Source organism: Cetorhinus maximus, chromosome 2, assembly GCF_964194155.1.
Source record: "Cetorhinus maximus chromosome 2, sCetMax3.hap1.1, whole genome shotgun sequence".
Classification (NCBI taxonomy): Eukaryota; Metazoa; Chordata; class Chondrichthyes; order Lamniformes; family Cetorhinidae; genus Cetorhinus; species Cetorhinus maximus.
Window position 1 is genome coordinate 46,341,380 of NC_135880.1, and position 25,417 is coordinate 46,366,796.

At 42.8% G+C, this 25,417-nt stretch overlaps 2 protein-coding genes across 3 annotated transcripts in view; one reads left to right on the forward strand and one right to left on the reverse strand.

Moving 5' to 3' along the window:
• Positions 1–3,516, reverse strand: part of dhfr (dihydrofolate reductase) — a 58,088-nt gene extending 54,572 nt beyond the window's left edge. The window contains exons 1-2 of the mRNA XM_078564453.1: positions 3,361–3,516; positions 1,306–1,355 (exon numbers count right to left, since the gene is read on the reverse strand). Coding sequence (XP_078420579.1) covers positions 1,306–1,355; positions 3,361–3,452 — 142 coding nt within the window. The 5' untranslated portion in view covers positions 3,453–3,516. The remainder of the gene's footprint in view (positions 1–1,305; positions 1,356–3,360) is intronic.
• Positions 3,517–9,250: 5,734 nt separating this feature from the next.
• Positions 9,251–25,417, forward strand: part of msh3 (mutS homolog 3 (E. coli)) — a 336,423-nt gene continuing 320,256 nt past the window's right edge. For both annotated transcript variants that reach the window (XM_078564469.1, XM_078564461.1), the window contains exons 1-4: positions 9,251–9,487; positions 15,019–15,139; positions 20,942–21,171; positions 21,539–21,763. In XM_078564469.1, the coding sequence (XP_078420595.1) occupies positions 9,344–9,487; positions 15,019–15,139; positions 20,942–21,171; positions 21,539–21,763 (720 nt within the window). In that variant the 5' untranslated portion in view covers positions 9,251–9,343. The remainder of the gene's footprint in view (positions 9,488–15,018; positions 15,140–20,941; positions 21,172–21,538; positions 21,764–25,417) is intronic.

Consider the following 25,417-nt stretch of genomic DNA (forward strand, 5'->3'; position numbering starts at 1 on the left):
ACCAGCCTCCGCATTCAAAGGATCATCCGCCGCCAGTTCCGCCAACTCCAGCATGATGCCACCACCAAACACATCTTCCTTTCACCCCCCTGGCGGCATTCCGTAGGGATCGTTCCCTCCAGGACACCCTGGTCCACTCCTCCATCACCCCCTACTCCTCAACCCCCACCTATGCCAACTCCCCATGCCCACACAGAAGATGCAACACCTGCCCCTTCACTTCCTCTCTCCTCACCGTCCAAGGGCCCAAACACTCCTTTCAAGTGAAGCAGCATTTCACTTGTATTTCCCCTAACTTAGTCTACTGCATTCGTTGCTCCCAATGCAGTCTCCTCTACATTGGAGAGACCAAACGTAAACTGGGCGACCGCTTTGCAGAACACCTGCGGTCTGTCCGCAAGAAAGACCCAAACCTCCCTGTCGCTTGCCGTTTTAACACTCCACCGTGCTCTCTTGCCCACATGTCTGTCCTTGGTTTGCTGCATTGTTCCAGTGAAGCCCAACGCAAACTGGAGGAACAGCACCTCATCTTCTGACTAGGCACTTTACAGCCTTCTGGGCTGAATATTGAATTCAACAACTTTAGATCTTAAACTCCCTCCTCCATCCCCACCCCCATTTCCGTTTCTTCCCCCTCCCTTTTGTTTTTTCCAATAATTTATATAGATTTTTCTTTTCCCGCCTATTTCCATTATTTTTAAATCTATAACTATAATACCCTGTCAGTCTTTCCACCCCACCCCCACTAGAACTGTACTTTGAGTGTCCTGCCATCCATCCTTAATTAGCACATTCTCTTAGATAATATCACCACCTTTAACACCTCTCTGTTCCTTTGTCTGTAACATCTTTTGATTATCTGCTCCTATCACTGGTTGCTTGTCCCTACAACCACCCCACCCACCAACTTCTCTCTCCTCCCCACCCCCCCAACCTTAAACCAGCTTACATTTCACCCCTCTCCTAACTTCACTCAGTTCTGCCGAAGGGTCATGAGGACTCAAAACGTCAACTCTTTTCTTCTCCACCGATGCTGCCAGACCTGCTGAGTTTTTCCAGGTAATTCTGTTTTTGTTTTGGATTTCCAGCATCCGCAGTAGTTTTTTGTTTTTATTTTAGAGCTGATAATTCTTCTTATTTAATTATCAATGAAGGCAGGGGGTCAAGCAGTTGTTGCAACAGAAAGAAGAATAGGTGACACTACTGGATATAGTTGAATTTGACAACTATCTACTTATGGCTGTAATAATGAATGAGCTGTGACAGCTACGATATTCAATAACATTTTTCAAGTGTTGGTAATACCTTCTACTGTAGGTGTGGCGGTCATCTTCCGGAAATGCTTGAGTTCTTTGCTAAAAGTTGAAAAAGCACAATTTGAAACAGTCCGTTCAAGGGAATGCAGCCATTAAATTGACTTTTAAAAGTACAATTACTTTTATCCATTTATGCACCCCTTCTTTTAAATATTCATAATTAAACAGTTGATATGCTAATTTATGTAGTCATTTTTTTTCAATTAACATATACCTCTACAGCTACCAAACAACTCAACTCAATCTTCCCAGAATACAAACACCAAATTTTTGAATACACTGATATAAAGCAAACAAAATCTGGGAAACTCCACTTTGATCCCTGAGACAATCAAAGCAAGTCCCAGGAGACCAAATAACAGACTCATTGCTCAATCCCTCAACTACCTTTTATTAGCAAAGCCTTTGAACACTCGCAGTGTATGCATATCCATACAAGCGGTAACACACAGAGGCTGTTTGGGCTGGGGGGGGGGGGTGGTGTGGTGGTAGTGGAGTGGAGTAAGAGATGGTAGCATAGTGGAATTGTCACTGGCTAGTATTCCAGAGACCACGGGTAATGCTCTGGTGGACTGGGGTTCAAATCCTACCACAGCAGGTGTATAGACTTTCAGGAGGTTCAGTGGAGTGTGTGCTAATGATAGGTCATTGACCTGAAACATTAGCTGTAGTACCCAAGGGCCTTTACGCTAAGTCATTAGCAAGTGATTCTCATCTGAAAAAAAAACAGAAAATGCTGGAAATACTCAGCAGGTCTGGCAGCATCTGTGGAGAAACAGAAACAGAGTTAACGTTTCAGGTCAATGACCTATCATTAGCAAGCTCTCCACTGAACCTTCCTGAGAGCCTATACATTTGACCCCACCATGAGGGGTCAAACCATGACAAGGTATTTTAGATAAGGTCTACACTTGTTCTCAAAGAAAAGAGAGTATAGTGGTGTTCAGAACCTTGTTCATCCTTCGAGGCAAAGGTGATGACATTCATCATCTGGGGTATTTGGCAGGATTCGGGTGGGGACTTAAGCGCCTGTAAGGCTGATTTGGACCCATAAGGTTCTACTGCAATAGGACAGTTATACCGCCAACGACTGAATTTTGGAGCAGTTGGTGGCTCAGAATTTCCTCTCGTTGCATTTTCTTTCTGCCTCTGATGAGCACTTGCTTTCAAAGGAAGCCGCACTGTTTTTTATTTGGTTGCACCAGGTGCAGTGATCCTGGGTGAGCTTCTCCCAGGGCTCAAAGTGGATAAATTTCTAAGCGAATCCAGTGCAGTATAACTCAATATGTCTCTAACAGAAGTTAATCATAAGAACAGATGGAGGCCACTTGGCCCCTCGGGTCTGTTCCACTATTCAATACGATCATGGCTGATCTGATTATGCTCTTAACTCCACTTTCCTGCCTGCAAAAGCCCACCCCCCCTCTCCTCCCTGCCAAAACCCACCCCCCCCACTGCCATCTCCTCCCATAAATTTGCCTTCCTTGTAGATCAAAAGTCTGATTTACGAGGAATACAAAAAGTGACTGGGAAACTACCCTCCCTGTGACTACTACAAGGGGGTGCCACAAGAAGTGATGGTGCACGTTGAATACATCCGCCCAAATATGAGCGGGTATATTCAAACACACTACTGGAAAGAAAACATGACACAACTCTCCACAATTAACACCATAGCCACATGGAATGTCGGCCAGCTCTTCGTACCCAGTATTATTAAAGTAGGCAGAAGGGAATTCAAACAATAGGAAAGGCAAGTAATTGTTGACACCCGATGCCAGCTGGAACAAGGGGAGACACGCTATCCTGTTCTGTGCTATAACCCGCAGGTCAGATATGTACAGAAGACTCTTTTTGAAGCACAGGACGGAAATTCCTCTCGGAGACCGGGAAATTCACTGGGGATGGTAGGGTAGGAGGCGGAAAGCTGCGATTAGAAACTCCACTGGGGAATGCCCGGTTAACCAGAGCCACACAATATACCCGGGTCAGGCTCAGGATTTGTCTGTCTCAGTCACTCCCGGAATCACAGAGAAATCCTTACTTCAATCTAATCGGATGCCAGGGGAAGTTTCCGTCTTTGCCGATACCCATGTTCGGACAAACAGCGACGATAGAGTTGATCAAACGAGGCATCTTTCTTCTTTGGAACCGGGTACAAACTCACCACAAACTGAAAGCAACTTCGCTGGAGCGCGGCAAAAACAGCGCGCCCAAATGACGTCACTCCGCAGCGCCCAATGGGAAGCTCAGTGCGCCAAACTGTTACAATGATCCTTCGTTGGGTCCAAAGGTTCAATGCTGCTTGAATTTAACATTGCTATTGGGAAGCTTAACATCGACATTAAATGACTAAGATTTCATAGGTTTCTCCATTTCTTTCCTTTATTTATTTGACAGATGAATAAGTCGTTCTAGAAAATAAAATAAATAGAAATCAAATCAAATCATTCTTTTAATAATGCAAATTAGCTGAGTTTCAACTCCACACTGAAATATTTTGCAATGTTTTGTCTCGGTTTGTTAAATGAAACAGGCTTTAGATCTAGATCAAAAGCTTAGTTAATACTGTTGTGTAACTGTGGGATGATCAATCTTGGCCTCTTCCGGAGGTCCCCAACATTACAGATGCCAGCCAATTCAATTGACTCCACATGATGTCAAAGAAATGGCTGAAGACACTGGATACTGCAAAGGCTCTGGGCCTTGACAACATTGTGGCAGTCAGGGTGACCGACTGTACCTTATTTTACAGGATCGTCCAGTACCTGAGTCCATTGTCCTGTCTCCCGGGCTAGATGATGCTGTTGTCCTGCAATTTGGACCTTTAAATCTTGTGCACATGCAGTACCTGCTCTCTTCCTGTCTCCGTGCTCATACAGCTCAGGAATCCCCCCCTCCCACCCTGCTCTCACAGCTTTGGCAGCAACCAAGCCTCCTTTCCTATGGACCCACATGACAGGCTGCCCATTAATTTTCTCCACAAGAGTTAGTCATCCTGCTAGCAGTAGTAATGAAGACTTGTGCTCCATAATTTGCCCCTATCCAAGGTGTTCCAGTACAGCTACCATACGGGCATCTACCTGGCAATGTGGAAAATTGTCCACGTGGGCCCTGTCCACACAAAGCAGCACAAATCCAACCCAGTCAATTGCTGCCCCATCAGTCCACTCTCGATCTTTAGCAACATGATGGAAGGGGTCGTTGACAGTGCTATAAAGCAGGACTTACACAGCAATAACCTGCTCACTGACACTCAGTTTGGGTTCAGCCAAGGCCACTCAGCTCCTGACCTCATTACATGGTCCAAACACGGACTAAAGAGCTGAACTCAATAAGTGAGGTGCGAGTGACTGCCCTTGACATTTTGGTGCTATTTGATTGAGTGTGGCATCAAGCAGCCTGAGCAAAACTGAAGTCAATTGGAATCGGGGGAAAACTCTCCACTGGTTGGAGTCATACTAACCACAAAGATTGTGGTTGTTGGGGGTAAATTGTTTTAGTTCCAGGACATCACTGCAGGAGTTCCTCAGGGTAGTGTCCTAGGCCCAACCATCTTCAGCTATTTCATCAATTACCTTCCATCCATCATATGAATGCATAATATTCAGTACCATTTGAAACTCCTCAGGTACTGAAGCAGTCCATCTTCATAGGCAGCAAGGCCCAGGCAACATTCAGGTTGTGCTGAGAAGTGGCAAGTAACATTCTTGCCACACAAGTGCCAGGCAATATCCATCTCCAACAAGAGAGAATCTAACCATCTCCCCTTGACATTTAATGGCATTACCATCACTGAATCTTCCACTATCGACATCCTGGGGGTTACCGTTGACAAGAAACGAAACTGGACTAGGCATATAAATGTGGCTACAAGAGCAGGTCAGAGGCTGGGCATTCTGTGGCAAGTAACTTACGTCATGACTCCCCAAAGCCTGTCCACCATCCACAAGGCTTAAGTCAGAAGAGTGATAGAATATTCTCTATTTGCTTGGATGAGTGCAGCTCCAACAACATTCAAGAAGCTTGACACCGTCCAGGGCAAAGCAGCCTACTTGATTGGCACCCCATCCTCCACCATAAACATTCACTCCCTCCATCACTGATGTATTGTGTACCATCTACAACATACACAGCAGCAGCTCATGAAGGTTTCGACAGCACGTTTCAAAGCCATGACCTCTACCACCTCATAGGACAAGGACAGCAGATGCATGGGAACACCACCACCTGCAAGTTTCCCTCCAAGTCACAGACCATCCTGACTTGGAACTATATTGCCATTCCTTCACTGTCGCTGGGTCAAAATCCTGGAATTTCCTCCCTAACAGCACTGTGTCTCCCTACCCTACATGGGCTGCACCAATTCAGGAAGGTGGCTCACCACCACCTTCTCAAGGACAATTAGAGATGGACAACAAATGCTGGCCTAGACAGTGATACCCACATCCTGTGAAAGAATAAAAAAACAAACTAAATAAAAGCAGGCAGTCAAAAGACAAAACTTGCAAACATTTGAAAAGTGGTTACATATTAAGAAATATTCATAATTTTATGGGCTATTCTTATCAGGCCATCTATTTCAGTGATGCTGATTCATGTATAAATTTTGTTTAGGATACCGGGAAGAACTCCCCAACTGTTTTTGAATAGTTTCATGGGATCTTTTCCACACAGTTGAAAATAAGGACAGGACCTTAGTTAAAAAATCACATCTTAATGATAGCACCCCTTACCATGTGACACATTTTCAGCACTGCACTGAATTATCACAAGTTGTGTGTTCAGGTCTATGGAGTGGGGCTTCAACCTACAGCATTTTGTACCACTAAAATGACATTTCTGACATTCTGGGTTTTTAAATAATATTTTCCCCACAGAAATCTTCACAGCCCTAGAGAGAACTGGGAAACCTGGAAGATTGACTGAATGCACTTTCGGCTTCAGACCAATGTTTGATAATGCTGTCTATGTCCTGGCAGGGGTACCCACCTCATCCACAGGGTGCCCTGTGGCAGTTTTTGTAGAAGCAGTCAGCATCAAAATCAGCAACATGAATTTCAAATTTTTAAGGGAAAAGGAAGACTTGCATTTATACAGCACCTTTCACAACCTCAGGTCATCCCGAAGCAGTTTACAACCAATTAAGTTCTTTTGAAGAATAGTCGCTGTTGTAACATAGGAAACACAGCTGCTGATTTACACACAGTAATCTCTTGCAAACAGAAATGTGATAGTGACAAGATAATCATTTTTTGGCATGTTGATAAAGGGATAATTATTGACCAGGACACCAGGTATAAAGCCCCTGCTTTTCTCTTATGCAGTGCCATGGAAACTGTTCATCTGAGAGAGCAGTCAAGGCCTTGGTTTTAACATCGTATCCTAAAGATGGCACCTCCAAACTTGCTGCATTCCCTGGGTACTACACTGGAGTGTCAATCTGGATTTTTGTGCTCAAACCCTGGTGTGAGACTTGAACACACAATCTTCTGACTCAGATGTGAGAGTGCTACCAACTGAGGCACAGCTGCACTATTTTGTGCACTATTCTCCCTGTACAAGCCATTGAAAATGAAACACCTTGTTGATTGAGGTGTAACTGAGTTTTTAATTGTGCACTAAGTCATAATTAATGCTGAATGACCTTTCTTGGAAGTTGGACCTTTATAAAACACTGGTTAGGTCCCAGCTGGAGCCTTGTGATGCATTTTGGGTACCACACTTTAGAAAGGATGTCAAGCCCTTAGCAAGCATTTAGAGGAGATCTACAACAATGGTAGCAGGGATAAAAGATTTCAGTTACTTGGAGAGAATAGAGAAACTGTAGTTGTTCTCCTTAAGGCAGAGAAGGTTAAGAGGGGAGGTGATCAAAACCATGAAGAGTTCTGATGATATAAACAAGGAGAAGCTGCTTCAGATGGAAGAAGAGTCATTAACCAGAGGACACAAATTTAAACTAATTGGTAAAAGAACCAAAGCCAACTAAAAGCATACCATTGATGGAGGAAGAGCGGCGTGACTAAAAAACATCCTCAATGGCTGGGGGTGGTGGGGGGGAAGGGGCAAAGGAGAGGAAGGGCTGCAAAGGGGAAAAGAAAAGTTGCTGTAATGGAAGGAACGGAGAGTTGTGGTGTGGATAGCTGGTTCGGGCAATAGCAGGTGCAGCAAGTTGTTATGATCAGGAATGCATAATGTGAAACGATGGTGGAAGCAGATTCAATAATAACATTCAAAAGGGAATTGGATCATTACTTGAATTGGAAACTTTTGCTGGGCTTTGGGGAAAGAGCAGGGGTGTTGGGACTAATTAGATAGTGCTATCAGATCCAGCATAGGAACAATGGGCTGACTGCCCCCGTCCCCCTTCTGTGTTGTATTACTCTATGATTCTATGGGTCTAATTTTTACCAATTCAAAACCCGCCCACTTGCATAGTGTTAAAATCAGGTCCTATGAATTAATTTGGCTAGTGCCTCCACTTAAACATTGAGAAGACCTGTCATCTCTAGTCCACCATGACAAATTCCATATCTTATCCAGCAATTTCAATTCCCTCCCAGGCCACTGTCTCAGGATGAAATAGGTTGTTTGCAATCTTAGTGTAATTTTAACTCCAAGCTGAACTCTGAACCGTCACAGACTGCCACCTATACCCACCTCTATGCATCAATCTATTTTCTGCATAAATGCATATCCATGTACTTGTTTTGACGGACTTGATTATTCCAATGCTTCCCTGGTGGGTCTCCCATCCTCCATGCTCCCTTAACGTTGGCTCGTCCAACACGCAGCTGCCTAAATCCAATCGCACTCCAAACCTTGCCCAATTATCACCCTGTCTTTGCTTATCTAGAGTCGCTCCTGGTCTCACCTGTGTTCCATGATTTTGTCCCTCCTTATCTCAGTACCCATCAAAGCCTTGCATTCCACCAACACCACACTGCATGCCCTGAATTCCCTGTTCTTTCCATTCTGGCTTCTTGTGAATTCCCCTTCATCCTACTATTGATGATGTACCTTCATTAGGTTAAGTCTAGTCTCTGGAATTCTTTCCCTAGATCTCCTTTTCTCCCCAGCTTCTTCTTATTAAGACTCTCTTCAGAATCCATATCTTTCACCAAACTTTACTTGTTTGGCTTAGTGTCCATTTTTGCTTGATTACACTTCTGTGAAACACCTTAGTGTGTTTTTTGTGTCAAAGATGCTCTATAAAGGCAAGTTTATATGTTCTCTTCACAAGTGTCAACATTCCCAGCTTTTTCAGCCTTTCTTCGTAAGCCATCAATTTAGTTGTCCTATACTGTACCTTCTCTTATTGCTGTATCAATTTCCCCTGGTGACCAGAATTGTGCCCACTATTTCAAAGACTGCACAAACACTTCCTGAGATTTGTGCTCCAATATAACCCAAGATCCGATTTGTTCTCTTTATGATTGCCTACATGGCACTGATAGCTTCAGCAATCTATCCCACCAAATCCCTTTCTGGTGTTCTGTAAAATCATACCATTTAGATTATATTCCTCTGTTTATTATCCTTGTTCACATTAAGCCACATATGGTCATGCCAACTCTTCAAGCTGCTTGGGAGTCTTCATCAACGCTGAGTCCGATGCAATGGTGATTGCAATCCTGCTGTATCTTTGCGAAGAAACAAAGATGTTGTATTTTTATGAACAAGGTGCCCACTTTAAGGGATACATTTTGTTACTGTGATATAAAAGGGGAAACGGGAAATGATATACTTTGCAGTCAGCAGGCTCTGTTTTATACATTGTTGTTAAGTAGAGGTATTGTTTCAATGTCGTGGTGTGAGAGAGAGAGGAGAGGAGAGGGTGCAGCTTTAAGGGGAAGGCAACAGCAGCACGTGGGTCCCAGCTCCGGCTTCAGGTCTAACTCTGTCTCTGACGTGGTTTCGTGCTCCCGCCGCCGCTGCTGTTCCGGAATTGAGCGGATCTCGCTGCTGAACTCCAGGTTTCGGCAGGGTCTACAGCCTGTAGAGGGGGGGCCTGCTCGATATTTGCAATGTCCAAGACCAAAGGCCGCGGGAAGAAGAGTGTTGGGAACCAGGCTGTGATTAGCAAGTTCTTCCGCCCTGTGGTCAGCAATGCACAGAGACCAGACAATGCAGCAACAACCTCCCTCACCTCAGATAGAGCAGGGCAGCAGGTGAGTTATTGCTGGGTTGTTCATTTACAGACTGGTTAATTAATAAAACTAATTACATGTGATTTTTCTATGTGTAAAAAATGCATGCCCAGATTGTGATGACTTGACACGAGTAATTTTGGTTTTGTCAGCTACCCGTTTCCTGATGCTTTTGTTTACACAACATTCATTTTTAAAGAATTTCTATTTGTGTGTTTTCTTTGCTGTTGTTGCTAGTTCTGGGAATTTGTAGCCTGAGGTTGTGTGGGAGTGTTATAACTTTTCTTGCTTCTGCTCTGAAACTCCAAACTCAAGGCCTGCAAGGTTGAGGGCGTTTGCAGTTGTGCATGATGCATAACTATTAAAAGTGAAAAGGCCACCTGGCTTGTCAAACCCATTTCCTTCACAGATGAAACGTAATTTGCCTTATCAAAGATCTACCCAGTTAACTTTACAGTTACTCTGAGTAAAAACCTCAAGTAAGGTAGAGAAAAGCAGAAGCACAATAAAGGGAGGGTGTCCAAAGCTAGAGCTTCCAAGATGACTAAAAACATAGTGAGGAAAATGCGACAGGATGAATAATCACTTATGACAAATGTAAGGCTCATAGTATGTTGAGAAGCATGCTTAATATATAAATACAGAGGAGATCTAAAAAAAAGTAAGAGCAAAGAGAGAATTAATGAATAGAATGTTTATAAAGACTTTGAGCTCCCTTTATGTTACCACTAATTTTTTTTTATTCTTTCATGGAATGTGGGTATTGCTGGTAAAGCCAGCATTTATTGTCCACCCCTAGTTGCCCTTGAGAAGGTGGTGACGAAAGTGGTGGATAGGGTGCCAGTCAAGCAAGCTGGTTTGTCCTGGATGGTGTCGAGCTTCTTTAGTGTTGTTGGAGCTGCATACATCCGGGCAATTGGAGAACATTCATCACACTCCTGACTTGTGCCTTGTAGATGGTGGACAGGACCTGGGGAGTCAGGAGGGGAATTACAGGCTGCAGAATTCCCAGTCTCTGACTTGCTTGGGTAGCCACAGTATTTATATGGCTGATCCAGTTAAGTTTCTGAGCAATGGTAACCCCCAGGATGTAGATGGGGGAGGATTCAGCAATGGTAAAGCAATTGAATGTCAAGGAGAGATGGTTAGATCTCTCTTCCTGGAGATGGTCATTGCCTGGCACTTGTGTGGCACAAGTATTACTTGCCACTTGTCAGCCCAAGCTTGAATGTTGTTCAGGTTCTACTACATGCGAGCATGAATTGCGACATTACCTGATGAGTACTTTTCACAACTCAACGTACCATCATAAGAATGTAAGAAATAGAAGCGGTAGTAGGCCATTCAGCTTCTTAACTGCTGCGCCAGCACTATGGGTGGACCTACACCAGACAGACTGCAGTGATTCACCTTCTTGAGGGCATTTGGGTATGGGCAACAAATGCTGCCCTTGCCAGCGATGCTCACCACCCATGAAAGAAGTAAAAAAAGTAACTAGTTGCATTGCAGAAATGACTCATCTATCTATTTCAGCAGATCAGGATCTGTCATTTTCTGCAGAGTATTTGACTGTGTCTCTGCAACCTTATCTGTATACTTTTCAACTCTGTTCTGAAACAGAAACATTTTCTAAAGAGTTGATTAGCATAAAATTAGCTCATTTTGTTGTGTGCCCTTTCCCCTTCTGTATTCACAGTCTGAGTCGAGTAACTTACTTGCTTCTAGTTCATCCATGCTTCTCAGATTCCATCGAACTGTATGATTTCCCAAAGTGATTTTCTGTGCTTAATGGCAACAATGATAATGAATATTAGTAAATCCTATTTCATTCCCTTAAAATATAACCTTTATTGTAATAAAAATTAAGGCCTCGTTACTGACTTAAAATTGTTGTACTTTCAATTACTCCGTCAGTATTTGTTTTAGGAGGTCTTGCACTACTGGTTTAACATTGGTGTGAAACAAGTTCGTATTGACACTAAACTGAGTCCAACCTGACTCCCATGGAAGGGAAAGTTTAAATTTAAATAGAGTGTAAATCTAATGTCGTGACAAATCCTGTTTGGAAATTATGCAGTAGCCCATTGGGTATTTTATAAAATTACCTGACTCCCTTGCTTCGGCAATTAATTTTGTTAATTTCTCCACAGAAAGGATCTTTGTCAGTTATTTTGAAGTGTACTTTTAAGTTAAACCTTGGTTAATGGAATTAAGATAATAGGACAGCAGCCATTGGAATGTTTAAGACCTACATCCTTAGGCAATGAAAGATTATTTGGCATTCCGACATCTATTTACAGCCAGTACTGCTGCAGAAGTCCTATTCATTTGATCTCAGCAGGGATTATTGGTTCTTAAAACTCCAGCACATTGTGGCAAAGAAGTGACAACACCATGAGTTCTGACTCTCCACTGTTAGGCTCCCAGGAAATGGGAGAAAAAAAAGAGTCTCTCTTTGAGCCTCCGAGCACAGCACTTGAGTATCAGACTGAGGGAGTTCTCATTCTGCATTATGTCTCAGGGTAATTATTTCTGATTATGATTCGTCATCCTCAAGAATTCATAACCTTTGCCTACATATGTTTCTCTTTTCATTTGCACATCAGCAAGTCATCTTCTATAACCAAAATAAAGTTAGTCAGACAATCCATTGTTTCAACCTGCCTGATGAAAAAAATTCTTTCTATCTTTTTCTGTCTCACACTCCTCTCTCTTGTCCCTCACGACTTATTTGAACTGAGTTTGATAGACCTTACATTGTTGGTTTTTGTTTGCTATGCGCACCACTGCGGATGCTGGAAATCTGAAATAAAAACGAAGTGCTGGAATAACTCAGCAGGTCTGGCAGCATCTGTGGAGAGAGAAAATGAGTTCATGTTTCAAGTCCAATATGACTTCTTCAGGACCAAAAACAAGAAGTGCTGGAAAAACTCAGCAGGTCTGAGGAGAGAAAGACAGAGTTAATATTTCGAGTCTGTATGCCTCTTCCACTTGTCTCTTTTTCTTAGAATTTCCGCTTGTCTCTTTTTCCCTGTTCCCCTTCGTTGCTTTCCATTTCCCTCCTGGTGCTTGCTCCTTTGCTGGTCTTCTATTAAGCTTCACCTGTCCCACCCCCCGTAAACAGTATATATTTCACCATTTTTACTTCTCTGTAGTTCTGAAGAAGAGTGATACAGACTTGAAATGTTACCCCTGTCTTTCTCTCCACAGATGCTGTCAGACCTGCTGAGTTTGTGCAGCACTTATTGTTTTTGTTTCCGATTTCCAGCATTCGCAGTATTTTGCCTATGACTTCTTTAGGACTGTTTGTATGAATTGTAATTATTAACTTTTAGTTTTTTAAATTGCGTTTTTTGGATTTGATATTCTAAACTTGTGTAAATATAGTGCACATTACTGCGATGAATTCACACTCCATAACTACTCATCCAAATTTTCGCCCTCTTCCCCTTGAATGGATACATCCTCAGTCTGAGCTGTCTCATTCTAGGCTAGCTTCTTTTTGAAAGAGTAGCACCCTCAAGTTGATATTGAGCAGCCTCTCAGTAGACATTCCTGGACTATACAGGAGCTATCTCAGCCAAAGTGTTCTAGCGTCTTAATGTGCCCGAAATGACATCATAGAAAAATATGGTAATGCAATTCTATTGCAGCTATACAAAAGTAGTGAGCAGTACATTGCAGGAAACGTTTCATACCTTCTAAGTACAAAAGAACATTTAGGTGAATACTAGACTTGGTCATGGTTGATTTCAGGTTACTATATGTGTACGTAGTAAACTGAACAATTTACATAGGAACCCCAGAGCAAAGGCCTTGTACAAGCCTGTACTACTTCCAAATGTAATTATGCAAAATGTAAAGTTTGGAGGAACGAGGCAGTTCTCCTGCCTGCCCCCCCCCCCCCCCCCCCGCCACCCCTCAACTATTTTCACCTGTGTACAAACATCATTGGCACTGTGAAGAGGTGACCAGACAGGAGTTCTGATTATACTTCACTTACATAGATAGATTGGAGAAGTTTTCCTTGGAAAAGAGAATATTGCAAGAAGATTTGATAGAGGTGTCCAAACCATGAGGCATCTGGACAGAGTAGATAGGGAGAAACTGTTCCCCCTGGTGGAAAGATTTAGAATAAGAAGGCATGGTGTCACGATTCACTGGGGATAGTGCGTTGCAATATCAAACCCCACTGCTCCCCGAGCCGCGTAGAATGTGAAAAAGTTTGATCAACCCACCTAATTGTTTAATTTAGGTTAACAGAATCCGAACACCAGGTTTGTAAACTTAATAAGTAAATAACTGTTTATTGAACAAATTGTCTTTTACCAGCAGCAAAAGAAAGAAATATGAACTGCTAATTCCTAACTCTATAACCTAAACTCTACCCCTTTCTTAAATCCCTATACACACACATACAAGACACATAAGACACACAAAAACCTGGATTTTAAGGGTGGGATGAAACAGTTCAATAGCACCAATTCTGGAGTGCAGGATTCGATGGATTGATTTTGATTGATGTCTTCCAAATTCCTTTCAGTTCTTTGTTGATGACACAAGGTGGGTCTTCCAGCACTTCCAGTCTTTAGTTCACTGGTTGAGCATTTGCCTTTCAATGTTTCTAACAGTGATTTTCCCCTTTGCGTCTTGACAGGGGTTTTCAGAGAGAGAGAGCAGGTTATAGAGCTATGAGGAGAAAAAGCCAGCTAGCTATTATTGTATTATTATTGGAATCCTACACACACAGGAGAGAGAGGTTTTATGTCTTTTCCTTTCAGGCTAGGAGCTATTCTGCTGTACTGCTCTCACACAAACCCTGGTCACCCGGTTAGGAGCCAATTAAAATGTTGTTGCCAGGAAGTTCCCCATTAGACCAGACGACTCCTCGCCGACCCTCTGGCCCGCAGCCTAAACCACTCCCTGACTCTCCCAGTCGCTGCCTACCCTCCGTCTTGCCATCTCTCCAGTTTGCGGCTTACTTCCTGCAAGCTGAATGTGCTCTTCCTGCCTGTCACTGCTCCCCTCCAAAACCCTCGCTCGGAGCGAGGACTCGAGAGAGGGAATTGGCAAGAGGGAGGGTCAGGGTGCAGGATGTGTGGCAATGGGGTTGGGGAGCAGGAGAGGCAGCAAATTGGAGGGTTGGTGAGAGGGATTGATGTTGAGCAGAAGGTAAGTAGAAAGATTTACATGTTTCGTTATATTTTTAGATTTATTTTACTTTAAATGTTATGTCATTTATCAATGTCGGAATTAAGCAAAGTAAAGTATTTCACCTTATAAAGTACAATGTTTTAATGTATTTTCTGATGAGAGTAGGATCTAACTACAGATTTTAAATTGGTTGTGATGGAAAAATCTGATTCACTTAAAGTTGTTTCACTTAAAGTCACTCTTTTCAGGAACATAACTACAGCTTTAAATAAGGACTTACTGTACCCAGAAGAGCAGGGCAAGAGGATATAAACATTAGTGATGTCCAAACTAAATATCTGCATAGCCTGAGTTTTATTTCTTTATTTCTTTTGATTATGAAAATTCACCTGCTGCAGACACCAGAACTCAATAGGAAAAAGAAAGCAAAGGTTGATCAAGATGAACCCAGGACAAAACACAGAAAGCTGGCAAGTCAAGAAAAGAACGGAAATGGGGAAATATTCAAAAAGGCCTGTGGTAAGTATGCAAACAATCATTTCTAAACCCTGTCAGATTATTTTTATTGGCTATCCGTGACAAACATAACAGCCATGATCTTATCAAATTCGGAGCAGGCTCGCAGGACCAAATGGCCTACTCTTGCTCCTAATTCTTGTGTTCTTGTGTGGAGAAAGGTTATTGATAAAACAGCTGAAGATGGTTGTGTCTAGAACACTGCCCTGAGGAACTCCAGGCATGAGAATCAAATGCGACAGTGTCCATTTCCTTATGCTTCTATGAAGTACCTTGGGAGCTTTTTCTACATTATAGTTGCCATTTAGATCCAAACCATTGCTAAAATGGAAACCCAATACTGGGGTGTAGAGCTGTTTGTTTTTAAAAATCGTCGCAAATTTTTGCTCACTTACTTTCCCTATCTAAACCCCTTTGTAGACTCTTTATGTTCTTTTGAGAACTTAACCTTCCTTCCTGCCTATCTTTGTGTCATCAGCAAAGTTAGCTACCATATATTTGGTCTTGTCATCCATTGATGTGAATAGTTGAGGCCTGTGGCACTCCATTAGTTACAGCTTGCCAACCCGAAAATGACCCATTTATTCCTTCTCTCTGCTCCCTGTTAGCTAGCCAATTCTCTATCCATGCTAATAGGTACCTCCTACAGCATTTGTATACCTTATCATGTGGCACCTTATCAAATGCCTTTTGGAAATCCAAGTACACCGCATTCACAATTTCCCCTTTAACCTTGCATGTTACTTCCTCAGATTAATCAAACACAATTTCCTTTTCACAAAATTATGTTGATGCTGCCTGATTGTATTATGATCTCCTGCTGTTACCTCCTTAATAAAGGATTCTAGCATTTTCCTTATGACAAATGTTAGGTGAACTGGCCTATAGTTTCCTGCTTTCTGTCTCCCTCCTTTCTTGAATAGAGGTGTTACATTTGCGAATTTCCAATCTGTTGGGACCTTTCCAGAATCTAGGGAGTTTTTGGAAGTTCACAGGCAATGCATCCACTATTGCTGCAGCCACCTCTTTTAAGACCCCAGGTTGCAGACCATGAGGTCCTGGGCACTTGTCAGCCAGTAGTTTTCCCACTTCCTTTTCCCAAGTGATTGTAATTGTTTTAAGTTTCTCCCTTTTTACCTCTTGATTTTCAAGTATACTTGGGATGTTTTTTGTATCTTTTACAGTGAAGACAGACACAAAGTATCTGTTCAACACTTCCACCATCTCATCTTTCATTATTAATTCCCCAGTCTCATCCTCTAAGGGACCAATGCTCACCTTAGTTACTCTTTTCCTTTTTAAATACTTATAGAAACAGGTAGTAAGAATTTCTACATTTCTAGCTTGCTTTCTTATTCTGATTTCGCCCCCATTTTTTAGTCATTCTTTGCTGGTTTCTAAAATCTGTCCATTCTTCTGACCTACCACTAAGCTTCACAGTGTTGTGCACTTTTTTTCTTTTAATTTTAAACTATCCTTAATTTCTCCAGTTAGCCATGGATGGTGCACCCCTTTTATAGTCTGTCTTTCTCAATGGAATATATCTTTGCTCAGAGTTATGAAATATCTCCTTAAATGTCTGCCACTGCTCCTCTACTTTCCTACCTTTTAATCTATTTTCCAATTCACTTTAGCCAGCTCTGTCTTCATAACCTTGTAATTGCCTTTGTTGAAGTTTAAGATACTAGTCTTAGACCCATGCTTCTCACCTTCAAACTAAATGTGAAATTCTATCATGTTGTAATCACTGTTGCCTAGCGGCTCTTTTACTATGAAGTCGTTCATTAATTCTGTCTCACTGAACATTTCCAGGTCTACAGTAGCCTGTTTCCTGGTTGGTACTAGAACTTACTACTCTAAACAACTGTCCCAAATACACTCTATGAACTCATCTTTCAAGCTACTTTCGTCAGTCTGATTCATTCAATCTATATAAAGATTAAAATCATCCGTGATTACCGCAATACCTATCTTACAAGCCCCCTTTATTTCTTTCTGTATACTCTGCCCTACAGTGTAGCTACCATTAGGGGGCCTGTAAACTACTCCCACAAGTGACTCCTTACTTTTAACAGAGCAACCCCACCACTTTTTCCTAGCTTCCTGTCCTGCCAAAATGTCAAATACCCTTGAATATTTAGGTCCCACCCTTGGCCACCTTATAACCACATCTCTGAAATAGCTATTAGGTCATACATATTTATTTATATCTATGCTATTAGTTCATCCGTTTTGTTACTAATGTTGCACACATTCAGATACAGAGCCTTTAATTCTGTATTTTTACTATTCTTACAAACTTTGGCCTTACCTGCTTGTGCATTCTCTGTCTCTTCCTGCCACTCTCTGGTTATCATTACCCAGATTGCTACCCTGGTGTATTGCCTTGTCCTTTCTCTTTAATTTACCATATCTCCCCTCAGGTGATTCCTTCCCCCATCTGGTTAGTTTAAAGCCCTCTGTCCCGCCCTAGTTTTATGACTCACCAGAACACTGGTCCCATTATGGCTCAGGTAATGTGTCATAAGATCTGAGGTGGGATGTTCTCTGATAACTTCAGTGATCAGTGGTATTTGCAACTCCTCAGATAATGAAGCATTCCATGCCCACATGTAGAAAAACCTGGACAACATTCAGGCTTGGGCTGAATGTAACATTTGCACCACACAATTGCAAGGCAATGAACATCTCCCACAAGAGAGAGTCTAATCACCTCCTTTTGATGTTTAATTGGATTACAATAATCAAATCCCCCACCATCATTATCCTGGGGTGGGGGGGGTCATCATTGAATGGAAACTCAGCTGGACCAGCCACATACATAGTGTCGCTACAGATGTAGGTCAGAGGCTGGGTATTCTCCATTTGCCTAGATGAGGGCTGCTCCAACCATGCTGAAACTCAACCTCATCCAGAATAAAGCAGTCTGTTTGATTACCCAGTGCGCCACCATAAACATTCACTCTCTCATGAGTGCATAGTGGCTGCAGTATGCCATTTACAAGATACACTGCTGCAGCTCACCAAGGCTTCTTTGACAGCCCCACCCAAATAGCGACCTCTACCACCCAGGAGGACCACCACCTTTTTTTGTTATACATTCATTGGATGTGGGCACTGGTGGTTAGACCAACATTTATTGTCCATCCCTAATTGCCCCTGAGAAGGTGGTGGTGAGCTGCTTTCTTGAACTGCTGCAGTCCAGGTGGTGTAGGTACACCCACAGTGCTGTTAGGAAGGGAGTGCCAGGATTTTGACCCAGTGACAGTGAAGTAACGGTGATATATTTCCAAGTCAGGGCGGTGAGTGGCTTGGAGGGGAACTTGCAGGTAGTTGTGTTCTCATCTATCTGCTGCCCTTGTTCTAGATAGTAGTGGTCGTGGATTTGGAAGATGCTGCCTGAGGAAACTTGGTGAGTTTCTGCAGTGCATCTTGTAGATGGTACACACTGTTGCCACTGTTTGTCGGTGGTGGAAGGAATGAATATTCGTGGATGTGGTGCCAATTAAGCGGGCTGCTTTACCCTGGATGGTGTCAAGCTTCTTGAGTGTTGTGGGAGCTGCACTCATCCAGGCAAGTGGAGAGTGTTTTATCAAACTCCTGACTTGTGCCTTGTAGATGTTGGACAGTCTTTGGGGGGTTAGGAGGTGAGTTACTCGCTGCAGGATTCCTATCCTCTGACCTGCTCTTGTAGCCACAGTATTTATATGGCTAGTCCAGTTCAGTTTCTGGTCAATGATAACCCTCAGGATGTTGATAGTGGGGTATTCAGCGATGGTAATGCTATTGGATACTAATGGGTGATGGTCAGATTCTCTCTTATTGGAGATGGCAATTGCCTGGCACTTGGGAGGCATGAATGTTACTTGCCACTTGTCAGCCCAAGCCTGGATATTGTCTAGGTCTTGCTGCATTTGGACATGGACTGCTTCAGTATCTGAGGAGTCGCGAATGGTGCTGAACATTGTGTAATCATCAGTAAACATTCCCACTTCTGACCTTATGGTGGAAGGAAGGTCATTGATGAAGCAGCTGAAGATGGTTGGGCCGAGGACACTATTCTGAGGAACTCCTGCAGTGATGTCCTGGAGCTGAGATGATTGAACAGCATTAACCACAACCATCTCCCTTTGTCCTAGGTATGGCTCCAACCAGCAAAGAGTTTTCCTCCTGATTCCCATTGACTCCATTTTTGCTAGGGCTCCTTGATGCCACACTTGGTCAAATGCTGCTTTGATGTCAAGTGCAGTCACTCTCACCTCACCTGTAAGTTCCCCTCCAGCCATTCCTGACATTTAACTTATATCACTGTTCCTTTACTTTCACTGGTCAAAATCCTGGAATTCTCTCTCTAACCGCATAATGGGAGAACCTTCACCACTCAGACTGCGGTGGCTCAAGAAGGTGGCTCACTACCACCTTCTCAAGGCCAAAAAGTGCCGGCCTTGTCAGTTATGCCCAGATCTTGTGAATTAATTAATAAAAGTAAATTGACAACTGCATTTGACTTGAGTTTTTTTTTTGTCCCACTTTTATTATCCAAGTCAGGAGTGGATAAATTACACACACCCCAATAACAATTTATAATTAAATATGCATGTATTTTAAAGCTAGTGAAGGAAATTTTCCTGGGTCTGTATCCAGGCATTGGATTGCCATGCTGCAATGAATATTGCAATATTGGGTTGGTGGTGTGCCTGCCTTTGAAGGAACCTGAGTTTCCTTCATTTAGTTGATGAAAGAAGATTTGGGCGGCTTCTCTTACAGACGTCCACTCCAAAGTGCCTGATGCTCTGATATTTGCTGCAGTCCTGGCAGCCCAGCACACCTGGGGGGGGCAGACACAAGAACATTTCTCCTCCAAGTTCCAGCTCAGACCAAGAAAGCTTCAGGTTTCCCAGTAACACTCGCTGATGCGCAGGCTGCGTAAAATGATTATGTTTGAAAGAAAAACCTTCCGTTACTTACTTGTGTGTAAACTCGAGTTATCATTGTTACACTCAGGGAATTCTTTATTTTTAATTGTTCCATAGGGATAAATTGAATTGAAGTATTGTCTAAGTCAGAATGATACCCACTTCCATTTTGTCAATGCGACTTGCTCTTCTGAACTTACTTCCTAAGGTGCAGCTACTTAATCTTCTCCCTTCCACCCTGCATTTTCATTGTATTGAAATCAAGCCCCCTAAGTTAACTGTTTCGCAGGACTTCAAAAACTATGAAACTCCACATCTCCCACAGCAGGTCTGTTCTGCAATCTTCTGGCCAAGTTTGCCACCACCTAATCACGACTTTGTAATGTACTTTATCCTGTTTCCTGCTCTTTTCAAGCTTACTTATGTCCTGCGTTGAAACCCTTCAATTATGCTTTCAAATTTAAAAACTGCCATTTGTTCCAGTTTATCCAACTGACTGTTGGATAAGCAGTTGCGCTCTTCATTTTTAGAGTGTTGCAGTGCAGAAACAAGTCTGCAGCAGTGTTTTTATCTTGATAATTCACCAAATTAATTCCTGTTCTCCTGCCTGATCCCCGTGTCTTTCAATGTTTAGTTCAATGAATTAAATACGTATGTGGGAAGAAAGTGATAAAAGGTCATTCAAACCAATGAGCTCTCTCTGTTTTCAGTCTATGTATGATTAATTCATGATGGACGTTACACCCATAGTACCTGTTGCTCATCTACTTTATTAAACACTAATCTCCTTTTCAGATTTCCATGCAATCAAGTATTATTGATAAATATCTGAGAAAAGTAGCACATTCCTTTCTTCATGTACATAAATTTATTTTTTTCTCTTCTGAAGATGAAGCAGAAGTATGTACACATCCCGGAGTATCTTCATCCACCATGGACAGGTTGAAGGAATTTTCTATCGACAGGCAGCTAGAACCATCAGATACTAAAGGCCCAGGTGTGGATACCCAATTCAAGAGATTTAAATGTGCAGAAAATTATGATCTAAACTCTGACATTTGCACAGAACTTGATGATTTCATGCTTACCAAGGATGCAGACAGAGGAGGATTGTGTCGGGTAGGTTAGCACACTTCCAAGGCTCAATATAATCCTTTTTGTACAAGTGTCAGAACTTTGCTAAAATGTTACACCTTTTCATGTCCTTAGAAACCCTCTTACTCAAACCTTTAACAACACCAAGCTCGAGTAAATGCAATTCTCTCCTCATCAGTCTATTGACTTTGACTATCCTGCAGTACCACCTGCTTCTCTGTCACCCCTCTCCTCAAGAAATTCTTCTTTGTTTCAGCTCTGCTGCTGCTCAGTTTCCCACCACTGTTTAAACCCGCTCTGAGAAATAGCAATTTTGGGCTGTCTCCCCTGTATTTTGATTGTGGACATATTACGAGCAATCCTGAAATGATCTCCTTTTCATTTCTGATAGTCTCGCTCTCAAGACGTTGCAAGTCTGGATTGGCGTCGGTTTTCAGCTTCAAACAAGGGAAGCAGTGTAAAGAACCCTTTTGAGGCCGGCACAGTTAACCGCAGGACAAAGAGCACGTACACTCCACTAGAACTACAGTACCTGGAGATCAAAGAGCAGCACAAAGATGCGGTGCTTTGTGTGGAGTGTGGATACAAATACAGGTTCTTTGGTGACGATGCAGAGGTAGGTCATCCTAACCAAAGGCTTTGATTTATTGGCAATTAGGAGAGGCTTCAGTCTTATTTCTCAAAGCTCCAGGTGCTTGGCGATATCTAGTGCATTGAAGGTTCATTTATACTCCTGCTATTGGTTTGGGTCAGCATTTCAGTCATGTAGACATTTTTATTGCCCCATTCCAAATGGAGTTCTCCTGCACACTCCCCACATGGTTGCTTGCAAGGAGACTGGACCTGTATACTATGTGATGCTAAACCTAAGTGACATGTCATTTCCTGCCTCTGGAAATTTTGTGCACTTTTCTCGAGTCAGATCAGTCCTGATTCTGCATCATACATCAACTTTAGCTTCATGAAAATCCAAAGACCTCTGGTAAGACGTTGATCTTGGTTACAGAAACCAACTTACCTGTGGGTTTCCGGAGCTGCCACACACTCAGCATCATCAGCCCTGTACACTTACAACCAGCAGTTTGCTGTTACTGTCCGATGCCGAGTCATATGATAGCATGACCCGAGAGACCATAAAAATGAGAACCTTTGATATAGGAATTAGATTCCATAATCTTGTAAGTACTACATGTGTGCACTTCAAATCCTCATATAGACTGACTAAAGCCAAATGTAAATCAAGAATCTGGTTTATATTTTACAAATGGCAAACAGATGTATAGAATAATGTTTTTATAAATCTTATCCAACTTCAATTTAATTCCCTAACTTTTCCCCTGCAGAAAACAATAGTGTTCAGCCCTGACAGCCCTGAAAGCAGATTATATATAACTCCTCTGACCAGTGCCGCTGCTGATTGAAAAGAGACTCTACCTTCTCCCTCTGGTTTCCTTACCAAATTATACACAACTGAACTAGACAATGTGCAGCTCCGACCTTTGTTCCTCATCAACTTGGCCTCTGACTCTCCCAAACAACTACTCCCAAGTTTGGGAGTTTGCTCCGCAGTGTTCCCTGACAAATTACTTCTGTGGTCAAGCAACCAAAAATCCACAAGAGTGACATATCTTCCAGAGGATGTCTGCCTCGGGAGAGCCACAGCTTCCTTGTGAAAACAATGTGCTATTCTCAATGTTCTCAATGTACTTTTCCATTTCTTGCTTGTTTGTGAAACCATGTGCTATTCTCACTTGGCATGGCCCTATGGCTGCTGATCCTTCCATACTTTGAGTCAATGGTATTGAGTGAGACATGTCCCTGCATTGCCTTGTGCCTCGATCCATCTCCCGCACCTCTGTCATCGCCCCTTCCCCTCCCTCCCAGAACCCCCTTGTCTTCACTTTTCACCCCACCAGCCTCCGCATTCAAAGGATCATCCTCCGTCATTTCCACCAACTCCAGCATGATGCTACCACCAAACTCATCTTCCCTCACACCTCCTGTCAGCATTCCGTAGGGACCGTTCCCTCCATGACACCCTGGTCCATTCCTCCATCACCCCCAGCTCCTCCTCCACTTCCCATGACACCTTTCCATGCAATCGTAGAAGGTGCAGCACCTGCCCCTCTACCTCCTCCCCAGCTAAGGCTCCAAACATTCCTTTCAGGTGAAGCAGCGCTTCACTCGCACCTCCTTCAATTTTGTCTACTGTATTCACTGCTCCCAATGTGGTCAGTACATTGGGGAGACTAAACACAGAGTGGATGGCTGCTTTGCAGGACACCTTTGCTCACTCTGCAAGCATGACCCAGATCTTCCTGTCGCTTGCCATTTCAACACACCATCTTGCTCTCATACCCACTTTTCTGTCCCTGGCCTGCTGTAATGTTCCAGTGAAGCCCAACGCAAACTGGAGGAACAGCACCTCATCTTCCGATTAGATGCCTTACAGCCTTCCGGACTTAACATTGAGTTCAACATCTTCAGCCCATGAACTTTTGCCTCCATCTTTACCCCTTGTCTAATCCAATTTATTTTGTATTTATTTATTTTTAACTTCTATTTATTATCATTTTTAAATATTTATTTATTTATTCATTTTTTAAAAAATTATTATTTTTTTCACCCCTTTTCCTCAACACCACCCCCCATCTCCACCCTACCTCCCACAGGCCCATCTGTCTCTTGTTTCTATGTTGTGCTTTCACAGGGCACTGACCCTTGTTCTGTTATTAACACATTCTGCTATCTTACCTTTATGCCACTATCAGCACCTTCTTTAATCTTTAACACTACCATTAACACTTCCTTTGTCTTGTGTCAATGACATCTTTGTCAAACTCTCCTTAGCTCTCATCTACCCCTGACCTCCTATTTTGCTCCACTTGCTCCACCTGCTCTTAAACAGTATAAAATCCATCACATTTCTACTTCTCTTTACCTCTGACAAAGAGTCATATGGACTCAAAACGTTAACTCTGCTTCTCGCTCCATAGATGCTGCCAGACCTGCTGAGTTTTTCCAGCATTTTCTGTTTTTGTTACCATTGGTAAGTCTCTGGCCGGATGTAGTCCCAGCAGTGACCATTGCCCTCTGATTGGCCAGCAGCTCTTGGAGGCAGGATCTCGTCCCTTTAAGGGACGGGAGCCCCAACGACAAGTTATCAACTAAATGATTGGTATTAAACCTGGTTGGAAGTCTGCCAAATGGCCAAAGTGGGGTTTCCCCCAGCTTTCTGGCCTGTTGTTGGGGCTGTCACCCCCTCTCAAAATCCAGCTCTCTGTGTGTAGTGCCCTGGGGGATGGACAAATAAATCATTTTAAAATGGTGTTGAGACTTGTGTACCACAATGACTTGGTCATGTTGTATGATGAGTAAATCTGTTTTTGTGGTGTGGGGAGAAACCTTTAACACCCTGAGCACATATACACCACATGGGTGATCAAGGCACTGATGGTTTATTCATTTCACTGCACAAGTGTCAGATTGTCACAATTGGCAGTTCTCCTATTTGAGTCAGGAGGCCATGGGTTTAAGTCCCACTGTGGGAGTTCAGCATATAATCCAGACTCTTATTTCATTGCAGTAACAAAAACAACAACAACAGCAGCTTGTATTTGCATGGCACCTTTAAAATAGTAAAACATCCTAAGAAGAACTTCACAGAAGTATTATCAAAGTTTGACACTGAGCCACATAAGGAGATATTAGGGCTATGATCAAAAGCATGGTCCAAGACATAGGTTTTAAGGAGTGTCTTAAAGGAAGAAAGTGAGGTGGGGAGGTTTAGGAAGGGAATTCTAGAGCTCAAGACCTGGGCAGCTGAAGGTATGACCCATTAATGGTGGAGCGATTAAAATCAAGAGGCCAGAATTGGAGGAGTGCAGATATTAAGGAGAATTGTAGGGCTAGAGAAGATTACAGAGATGGTGATTAGCCAGGCCATGGAGGGATTTGGAAACAAGGATGAACGTTTTAAAATCAAGGCATTATTTAACTGGGAGCCAAAATAAGTCAGGAAGCACAGGGTTAATGGGTGAATGGGCTTTGGTGTGAATTAGAACATGGGCAGCAGAGTTTTGGATGACTTCAAATATACGAAGGGTAGAATGTAAGAGGGCAGCCTGGAGTGTGTTTGAATAGTCAAGTCCATAGGTAACAAAGACATGAACGAGGGTTCCAGCAGCAGATCAGTTGAGACAGAGGCGAAGTTGGATAACGTTATGGAGCTGGAAATCGGCAGTGTTAACGATGGCGCGAGTATGTGGTC